The sequence below is a fragment of the Marmota monax genome, unplaced genomic scaffold (genome assembly GCF_021218885.2).
Source record: "Marmota monax isolate L192 unplaced genomic scaffold, Marmota_monax_Labrador192_F-V1.1 WCK01_AAM20220418_F8-fsc00328, whole genome shotgun sequence".
NCBI classification, from domain to species: Eukaryota; Metazoa; Chordata; class Mammalia; order Rodentia; family Sciuridae; genus Marmota; species Marmota monax.
This window is the reverse complement of record NW_026693470.1, coordinates 287,899-298,435: the sequence shown is the minus strand read 5'-3', so window position 1 is coordinate 298,435 and position 10,537 is coordinate 287,899. Positions and strand designations below refer to the sequence as shown.

Below are 10,537 nucleotides of genomic sequence, written 5' to 3'. Positions count from 1 at the left end.
TCATTGTAGAGGTGTTTTTCCTCCTTGGATAGATTGACTCCTAGGAATTTTGTTATTTTTGAGACTTGTGAATAGGATTATTTTCCAGATTCTTTTTGAGTGGATTCATTATTGGTGTACAAACATGAAGATTGTGAAATAGGTGCCTCAGAGGCAAACAGTTATCAATGCCCTAAGAAATAAGTCAAGAACCTGATTTAGGAACATGCCTTGATTTTTTGTTTCTATACTGCTCTTACAAGCAGTTTTCAAATTTCATATATTCTCTAAATAGCACAGAGCCTGATGGGATGAAATGAAGAACGTGATATTAGTGCATCAATGGGAGACAATGTCCAATACCTGCTCTGTAAATTAAGAACCAGGATTTTTTTGGGGGAACATCTCTGGCACTTAGATTTCACGGTTGCTCTTACAATCCTTTTCAAATTGCATGTATTTAGAGCTAATGAGCAATGACCCTGAGGGTTAAAGGGAAGAATGTGAACCTGTTTCTCCAATGGAGCAAAAATTTCAACGCCCACTCTGTGAAATAGGTAAAAACTTTCCTTTAGGACATTTCTGGCACTTGCATTTCACTTTTGCTCTTATAATCATTTTCCAATTGCAAAATAATTAGCACTAATCTGAATGAGCTGAAATTTAAAAAAATAGATGAGTTTGTTGATTCAAAGGGAGTGTGATTTAAGCAATAACCTACTGTTTGAATCTTTGTGCCATTTACATTTCACTGCTGCTCTTCCAAGTGATTTTCAAATTTCATGTGTTCAGCTATAATAAGTACTAAGCCTGAATGGGTAAAATGATTTAAACCTGGTGCTTCAAAAGGGGACAAATCCAAATACCTGCCTCTAAATTAAATAAAAACCTGCCTCTGCAAACTTTCTTTCTGGAACTTACATTTCACTGCTAGTCTTACAAGTTGTATTCAAATTGCACATATTTGCCTGTAGTGAGCACAATTCTAATGGGCTTAAATGAAGAATCTAAACCTCGTGCTTCAACAGGGAGAATTTTCCAATGCCCTCTGTGAATTAACTAAAAACCTGGATATGGAACAACCTGGAAAGTTGTGTTTCACAACTGATCTGCAAGCCATTTTGAATTGTCCAATTTCACCAAAAATGAGCAATAGCCAAAACAGTCTGAAAGAAAGTATGAACCTGATTCTTCATTGGGCGACAATGCTCAATGCTTTCTCTGTGTATAATGAAAGACTTTGCCTCTGGAACATTCCTGGCCACTGCATTTTACCCCTGTTCTTAAAATCCTTTTTAAAATTATGCATATTCAGCAATAATGGAATAATAAAGAATGTGAACCTGGTGCTGCAACAGGGAACAATTCTCAATACTTTCTAGGCGAATTAAATCTAAAGCACCCTATGGAACCTCCTATTCACTAGTGTTTCAAAGCTGCTCCTAGAAACTTCTTTAAATTGCAAATATTGGGGTGGGAATATAGCTCAGTTGGTAGAGTGCTTGCCTTGCATTGCACATGGCCTGGGTTCAATCCTCAGCACTGCAAAAAAAAAAAAATCAAATATTGTACCATAATAAGGGCAAGACCTAATGGGCCAAAATGAAGAATGTGCACCTGTTGCTGGAATGAAGGTGACATTAATTCCCTGCTCTCTGTATTAAATAAAACCTACCCAATAATTAATGTCACCAATGGGAATTAAGTGAGAACCTGTCTCTGGAGCCTCACTGCCTATTGGTTTCACCATTCTTCCCACAAGCTGCTTACAATTTTCATGTATTTGGCCATAATGAGCACTGCTCCTTATAGGTCGAATTCAAGAATGTGAATTTAAGAATGTTCCTTGATGCTGCACAGGGCCTTGTGCTGAAACTTGGAATGGTGAATGCCTTCTTTGAGAATTAAATAAGAACCTGCCATTTACTTTCACTGCTGTTCCTACAATCTGTTTTCATATTTCAAATATTTACCCATTACTGGGCCCAAATGAAGAATGTGAACCAAGTGCTACAAGGGAAGAGAATTCTTAATTCCTCATTGTGAGTGAGCATTGAAGCTGCCGCTAGAACCTCTCTGCATTAACTAGCATTACACTTTTGCTTCTGCAAGATGTTTTGAAATTGCACATATTTGGCCACAATGAGTGGCCTAAATGGGCTGAAATTAAGAATGTGAATGTTGTGCTGGAACCTGGGTCAATTTCCAATCCCTTTGTTGTAAATTAAGTGAGAATTTGCTACTGAACTTCCTCGCCATTTGTGTTTCACTGATGATCCAACAAATCTTCTTCAAATTGCATATATTCAGCCATAATGAGCACTTGCCCTCTGTTAGAGTCTGTAAACAAGTCAGGATGGCGCCTGGCATTTTGCCAGGGGGAGTGGTTTGTGAGGTGGCGTCAGGGAGCCATTAAGTGTGGAGATTTCTTATTGGTTGACTGCTGTATCTAGTTTATGTTAATTAAGATAAGCTGTGTGGAATGTATAAATACCCCTCCGGTCCTACAATAAACGGCTTCCACTCCTGCTGTATCAATGTACACAAGTTGCTCGTCACCCCCCCCCCCCCGGTTATTTTGCTGCAGCTGGACTGCGGCAGATGGTTGCCCATTATGGGGAGCCCCGGGACACTCGGGGGTAAGTGACGAAAAAAAGCTGCCCGTCCATAGATAGGACGGGAGCAAATCTGCTTGTCCCTAGATAGGGCGAGAGGGAAAATGGCAATTTTGAGAAAATGGAGAAGATTGATACAGTGTGTTTGTGTCTTGTTTTGTCTTGAAATGTTGTATTGTCTTTGTGACGAAAATATGGAAAGGGTGTTAAGTAAATTACTAAGAGAAGAAGGCACCCCAGTGGAACCAAGAGCAGTTAGGGCATGTATTGATGGAAGCCCAGGAACTCTAGTCAGAAAGAAAATTCAGAAGAAGAAGGATTATCAGGAAAAAAGTTCCAGCAAAAGGCTATTACTGGGCATGCTGATATGGCTGCGCCAATACTGAGGGGCGTCCGGGAGCTGCTGAAGCATGCGAACTTCGCGCCGGTCCCGAGAAGACATCGACATAAGAAGAAGTGGGCAGCAACAGAGCCCAAATTCCCTGCCAGCCAGCTTGCTCTGCAGAATTTTGACATGACCTACAGTGTGCAGTTTGGGGATCTTTGGCCATCGATTCGTGTCAGTCTTCTCTCAGAACAGAAGTATGGTGCACTTGTCAATAATTTTGCTGCTTGGGACCATGTGAGTGCTAAGCTGGAGCAGCTGAGTGCCAGGGACTTTGTGAGTGATGCCATCTCCTGCTGGGAATTGGAGCCTGAGAATGGCCACTCTGCAACCCTGTCCCCAGCCTGCAGTCCAAATCTTCGATGCTTCACTTTTGCCAGAGGAGATGTCAGCCACTTCCCTTCTGCCAGGCTTGGCAGTCTGAGTGTCATGGACTACTACCTGATGGATGCTGCCTCCTTGCTGCCTGTCCTGGCTCTTGGTCTACAGCCTGGGGACATTGTTCTTGACTTATGCGCAGCTCCTGGAGGAAAGACACTGGCATTGCTTCAGACTGGCTGTTGCCGCAACCTCGCTGCCAATGATCTCTCTACTGCCCGAACGAGCAGACTACAGAAGGTCCTTCATAGCTATGTGCCTCAAGATATCAGGGAAGGAAACCGAGTTCGAGTCACTTCATGGGATGGCAGGAAGTGGGGAGAACTGGAGGGGGACACCTATGACGGGGTGCTGGTGGATGTACCCTGTACCACAGACCGCCACTCCCTTCATGAAGAAGAGAACAACATTTTCCAACGGTCAAGGAAGAAGGAGCGACAGATGTTGCCTATGCTGCAGGTGCAGCTTCTTGCGGCTGGACTCCTTGCCACCAAACCGGGAGGCCATGTTGTCTATTCTACCTGCTCCCTCTCACACTTACAGAATGAATATGTGGTGCAAGGTACCATCGAACTTCTGGCCAATCAATATAGCATCAAAGTTCAGGTGGAAGACCTCTCTCACTTCCGAAAACTTTTCATGGACACATTCTGTTTCTTCCCATCCTGCCAGGTTGGGGAGCTGGTAATACCAAACCTCATGGCCAATTTTGGGCCTATGTACTTGCAAAATGCGTAGGCTGACCTAGCATCACTTGTTCCTGCAGTAGGAAGACAAAGGATGTACTCTATTGGAGGCACTGGAAACTGAGACCAGTGACAGAGATGCACTCTAGATCCCGTCTCCATCCTGAGTTTTTTCTGCAGTTTTAAGCAGTAGGAAGTAGGAGTTTGTCCTACCGCTCAATTGTGGAGTATCAACAGTTTTCTAACTCACTTATTACCCTTCCCCTTTTGCCAAGCTTATGCTAATGGTGCCTGTCCCATTTGGAGGTTAGAAGGAAAAAAAACAATGAGAAACCTACACTGTAAGCTGTATACTTGTGAAGAAGCATTTAGCAAATAAAATTGTTGAAGTTCCATAGAGCTGGGGATATGTCAGGGGCTTTATGTCAGTGCAAGTACTGTTATAGTTGCATTTGTACCAACTGCAGCTGCTGAACACTAACTCCTTGGTGGCCAAGCTCAGGATCTCAGACTGGTGTTTGAGACTGGCCTCTGATTATAGAGTTCCTCTCACACTTGAGGTGAGTTCTGCTTAATTAGTTGATAGTTCAGCAAGCCCCCCTAGTTTCTCCATATGGCCTATGATCTAATTTAAGGAATAAGTAACTAAAAACGTTAAGCCAGTGCACAATAATTTGCTTACTTACTCATTGAGAAAGCTCTCCTTAGCTGAGTAATTCTGACCATTCCTTCTGCTGTCAAATGTAGATAGAGAAGCTTCTTCTGCCATAGGGATATCATACTTTTGTGTGTTTCTTAATAGTAAGTATTTTGTGGACTTCTGTATGTCAGGAAGCTAGGGAGCTCTGAAAACTATAGAACTGGGAGATATATAGAACTGGGAGATAATCAGACCTCTACAGCCTTCAGAATGACAACTCACCTCCTTTTGCTTTCCGAGTGCCTAGGAATATCCTAATGTTTTGTTTTCTTTTGTACCAGATTTTTTTTTGTTCTTGTTTCTCATCTGTAACCAAATTCTAGTACCTGCTCTTTGGCCTATTTCAAAATCCCTCTGAACTCTTCCCCCAGCATCATAGGTTTTCACCTCATATAATGTGTATTTGGGGGCAACACTATATAATTTACTGACTGCATGCTATTTACATCTTTGTAATATTAGCCAAAAAATGGTAACCTTTAGTGGCAGGGAGATTAAAAATTGCTTGTGGTTACCTGAAAATTTTTTTCATTAAATTTTGTAGTCATTGTTATTCTGAAAAGCTGACCCTTGTGCAAGAAAGGGTGCATGACTTTAGAATACCTGAAGGTTTCTTGACTCTTCCTGTTGTCCCTATTCCTCTTCTACCTCTTGCTGCCATTCCTTTTGCCCTTTATGCTTTTCTTGTTAATCCTTATTTGACTGTTAAATATGTCAGATGAGAAAGACTTTAGTGAGCTTAAGCCTTTTTCATTCTTAGGATTTGCATTGTCACTAGGCTCTGAAAGATCTTTTAGACTCCAAATCAAGTGAAGCTAAGAAGGTAGAGCTCCAGGAGCTTGGCTGGTACTCTGAGTAGGACCTCAACCAGCTTTTATGCATATGGTTCCTACTTGCTGCTTTGGTCCTTGGCCTCTTGGACCAGTCTGGTGCTATGTGAATATTAAGTAATAATAGTTCAAAAGGAGAGGCTTTCCTGTCCCTGTAATCTCATTCTAATTGGGGGCACCACCTCAGGTAAGAAAAGTAGAGAACTACTTTGGAAAACAGTTTGATTCTCTCTTATAATTGATTTGTGGTATTGAGGATCCCAAGGGCACTTTACCACTGAGCAACATCCCCAGCACTTTTTTTTTAGGGAGAGGTACTGGGGTTTGAACTCAGGGGCACTTGACCATTGAGCCACATCCCCAGCCCAATTTTGTATTTTATTTAGAGACAGGGTCTCACACTGAGTTGCTTAGCACCTCACTTTTGCTAAGGCTGGCTTTGAACTCACAGTCCTCCTGCCTCGGCCTCCCAAGCCCCTGGGATTACAGGAGAGTACCATCATGCCCGGCCCAGCACTTTTTTATTTTTGGAACAGGTTCTCCCTAAATTGTGCAGGCTGGCCATGAACTTGTGACCCTCTCACCTCAGCCTTCTAAATTTCTGGGATTACAGTGAGTGCCACAAAGCTACTATCTCCTGTAATTGAATATTCACTTACCCTGTACCCAGTTATTTCATACTAAGGATAAATCCCAGAGAAACTCATACGTGTACACCAGGGCACACGTGAAGGATTTTCAAAGCAGCCTGTTCACAAAAGCAAAAGCCAGGAAATAATCCAAATGTCCATGAAATAAAAGAGTGGGTGAATTAACTGAAATAGCCACACAATGAAATGTTATGTAGTTGTAGCCAGGCAAAGTGGCGCATGCCTGTAATCCCAGTGGCTTGGGAGGCTGAGGCAGGGGGATCATGAATTCAAAGCCAGCCTCAGCAACTTAGCGAGACCCTGTCTCAAAATCAAATTTAAAAAAAAGGGCAAGCAATGTGGCTCAGTTCTTAAGCGCCCCTGGTTTCAATCCCTAGTGCCAAACAAAGAAAAGAAAAATATAGTTGTCAAAATAAAAACAAATGAACTATAGCAGTACTATTATGGTTTGGATATGAGGTGTTCCCCCATAAGCACATGTGATAGACAATGCAAGAATATTCAGAGGTGAAATGGTTAGATTGTGAGAGTGGATTAATGAATTAATTAGTCAGTGGATTAATTCATTTAATAGATGAATACTTTGAAAGAACTACTGTTGGCAAATGGAGCATGACTGGAGGAGGTGGGTCCTGGGGGTGTGCCCTTGGGATTGTATTTTATCCCCTTGTTCCTCCTCTTTTCTGTTCTCCAACTGTCCTGAGGTCCTCTACCACACCCCTCTGCCATGATTCTTCACCTCACCTTAGGCCCAGATCAATGGAGTTCATGGCTGGTCATGAACTGAACCTCTGAAACCATGAGCCAAATTAACTTTGCCTCATCTAAGTTGTTCTTTTTTTTTTTTTTTAAATATTTTCTTAATTGTCAATGTACTTTGTTTATTTATATGCAGTGCTGAGAATTGAATCCAGTGCCTCATACATGCTAGACAAGTAGTCTACCACTGAGCCACAGCTCCAGCCCCTAAGTTGTTCTTTTTTTATTTTTAAGAGAGAGATAATTTTTTAATGTTTGTTTTTTAGTTTTCGGTGGACACAACATCTTTATTTTATTTTTATGTGGTACTGAGGATCGAACCCAGCGCCCCGCACATGCCAGGCAAGAGCGCTGCCGCTTGAGCCACATCCCCAGCCCCCTAAGTTGTTCTTTTCACGCATTTTGGTCACAGCAATGAAGAGTTGACTAATACAGAAATATAATAATATGAATGAATTTTAGCAATAAAACATGAAGCATTGTCCCGCCTCCCACCGACTCCCGGCTGTGCCGGAGTCGGGTGGGTCGGCGGCTATAAAGCTGGTAGCGGAGGGGAAGCGCCGCGTATGGTCTTTCGCGGCTTGGTCTTTTCCTGTGGTCACTACCGGTCACATCTGGCTCTTTCACCATGCCTGGGTCACTTCCTTTGAATGCAGAAGCTTGTTGGGCCAAAAGATGTGGGAATTGTTGCCCTTGAGATCTATTTTCCTTCTCAATATGTTGATCAAGTAGAGTTTGAAAAATATGATGGTGTAGATGCTGGAAAGTATACCATTGGCTTGGGCCAGGCCAGGATGGGCTTCTGCACAGATGGAGAAGATATCAACTCTCTTTGCCTAATTGTGGTTCAGAATCTAATGGAGAGAAATAACCTTTCTTATGATTGCATTGGACGGTTAGAAGTTGGAACAGAGACAATCATTGACAAATCAAAGTCAGTGAAGACTAATTTGATGCAGCTATTTGAGGAGTCTGGGAATACAGATATAGAAGGAATAGATACAACTAATGCGTGCTATGGAGGCACAGCTGCTGTCTTCAATGCTGGATTGAGTTCAGCTCTTGGGATGGACTGTATGCCCTGGTAGTTGCAGGAGATATTGCTATATATGCCACAGGAAATGCCAGACCTACAGGTGGAGTTGGAGCTGTGGCTTTGCTGATTGGGCCAAATGCTCCTTTAATTTTTGACCGAGGGCTTCGTGGAATACATATGCAACATGCCTATGATTTTTACGAGCCCGATATGGTCTCCGAATATCCTATAGTCGATGGAAAACTCTCCATACAATGCTACCTCAGTGCATTAGACCGCTGCTATTCTGTCTACCGCAAAAGATCCATGCCCAGTGGCAGAAAGAGGGAAATGATAAAGATTTTACCTTAAATGATTTTGGCTTCATGATCTTTCACTCACCATATTGTAAACTGGTTCAGAAATCTCTAGCTCGGATGATGCTGAATGACTTCCTTAATGACCAGAACAGAGATAAAAATACTATCTACAGTGGCCTGGAAGCTTTCGGGGATGTTAAATTAGAAGATATTTACTTTGACAGAGATGTGGAAAAGGCATTTATGAAGGCTAGTTCTGAACTCTTTAATCAGAAAACAAAGGCATCTTTGCTGGTATCAAATCAAAATGGAAATATGTATACATCCTCAGTATATGGTTCCCTTGCTTCTGTTCTAGCCCAGTACTCTCCTCAGCAGTTGGCAGGGAAGAGGATAGGAGTGTTCTCTTATGGTTCTGGTTTGGCTGCCACCTTGAACTCTCTTAAAGTTACACAAGATGCCACACCAGGGTCTGCTCTTGATAAACTAACAGCAAGTTTATGTGATCTTAAATCAAGGCTTGACTCAAGAACTTGTGTAGCACCAGATGTCTTTGCTGAAAACATGAAGCTCAGAGAGGACACTCATCACTTGGCCAACTATATATCCCAGTGTTCAATAGATTCACTCTTTGAAGGAACATGGTACCTAGTTAGAGTGAATGAAAAGCATAGAAGAACGTAAGCTCGTCGCTCCAAATGATGACACTTTGGGTGAAGGAGGAGGACTTGTGCATTCAAATACAGCAACTGAGCATATTCCAAGCCCTGCTAAGAAAGTGCCAAGGCTCCCTGCATCAGCAGCAGAACCCGAAGTAGCTGTCATTAGTAATGGGGAACATTAAGATACTCCGTGAACTGCGAGACTTCACAGTGTGTTTGGGTTGGGGTGGGGATAGGGGAATGGTTGGAGGAAGGGAATGTCTAGGGACAATTTTAAAGAATTACACATTGCTTAAATTTTTATGTGACTGACTTAAATTTTTATGTGACTGTTGTGCTCTTTAAGTCTATCTGCCCAATTCGCTAACATACTTCCTGTTGTGGTCTAGCCAATTCTAAATGTACTCGAATGATGTTAAGGGCTCTGTAATCTTTATACCTCTCTGGCCATTTATATACATGAAATTTAGTTTTTAAATGTAGTATGAATCCTGTGCTTCTGTTAGAGGAAAGCAGAGGTACTAGTCTCCAATTTAATTTTTTTTTTTTAGAGAGAGAGAGAGAGAGAGAGAGAGAGAGAGAGAATATTAATATTTATTTATTTTTTAGTTTTTTTCGGTGGACACAACATCTTTGTTTGTATGTGGTGCTGAGGATCGAACCCCGGCCGCATGCATGCCAGGCGAGCACGCTACCGCTTGAGCCACATCCCCAGCCCAATTTTTTTTTAATGTGTAAGAATTTTATACTTTGAACAACAAGATTGTTGAAAGTACCTGTGGTTTTTGAAAATTTTTTCCAGCTTGGGGAATGTGGTCTTAAAATGTGATATGCACAAATACTCTTTGAAAATGGCAAGACAAACATTCTTTTTCTCAGATTTATAAATCCTAGAGAGGCAGAAAAGAGTTAGGACAGTAACACTGGTTCTGGAATATTATCCAGACCAACAGTGACATGTTGTCTGGAATATTATCCAGACCAACAGTGACATTATTGTGATGATCTCTGAACAGAGAGACACTAGCATTGAGCAGGCTTCTGGCATAAAAAGCATGGTCTGTTTGGGAGCTGTCACCATAGCTGCAGGAGCTGAGTGCTCCTGATCAGTTCATGGTGGACTGTGCTCAGCAACATCGAGATGTTATTGGAGGTGTGTATGAGGAAGCTTTTTGTTGCAATCCTTCTTTGCACCTTATTTTAAAGGATACATAAAATATTTCTTTGATGCCTTTTTAAAATTTTAAACTGGAAAGGAAGGTTGGAGCAGGGCATTATTAGGCTACTTATGTTTCAGTGTTACAAATTCAATTTCTAGACTGACAGATTTGTGGTATGAGTTCTTTTTGTTTTATGTGTGTGTTTGTGTGGGTCTTTGTTTTTGTATCTGTTCGATGAAAATAAGAAGGTACAACCTAAGTTTTTACATAGTCTGACTAGCCAAAAAGAGTATTCCACTTCAAGGTCTGGAAGTAAGGTTTATAAAGCTTTTTCTTGGACATTCACCTTTAAAAAACAAAAAACTATCACATGGAATGAAAGAGATTGGTTAGAAAAT

The 10,537-nt window shown here is 41.7% G+C and overlaps 1 protein-coding gene and 1 pseudogene across 1 annotated transcript; both read left to right on the top strand.

Moving 5' to 3' along the window:
• The first annotated feature begins 2,957 nt into the window (after positions 1–2,957).
• On the top strand, positions 2,958–5,265 carry LOC124101685 (5-methylcytosine rRNA methyltransferase NSUN4-like). Its single transcript, XM_046457794.2, has one exon. It carries the CDS (start codon positions 2,962–2,964, stop codon positions 4,093–4,095), a length of 1,134 nt encoding a protein of 377 aa, XP_046313750.1. The 5' UTR covers positions 2,958–2,961; the 3' UTR covers positions 4,096–5,265.
• Positions 5,266–7,595: 2,330 nt separating this feature from the next.
• LOC124101684 (hydroxymethylglutaryl-CoA synthase, cytoplasmic-like) lies at positions 7,596–9,287 on the top strand (annotated as a pseudogene).
• The last annotated feature ends 1,250 nt before the right edge of the window (positions 9,288–10,537 follow it).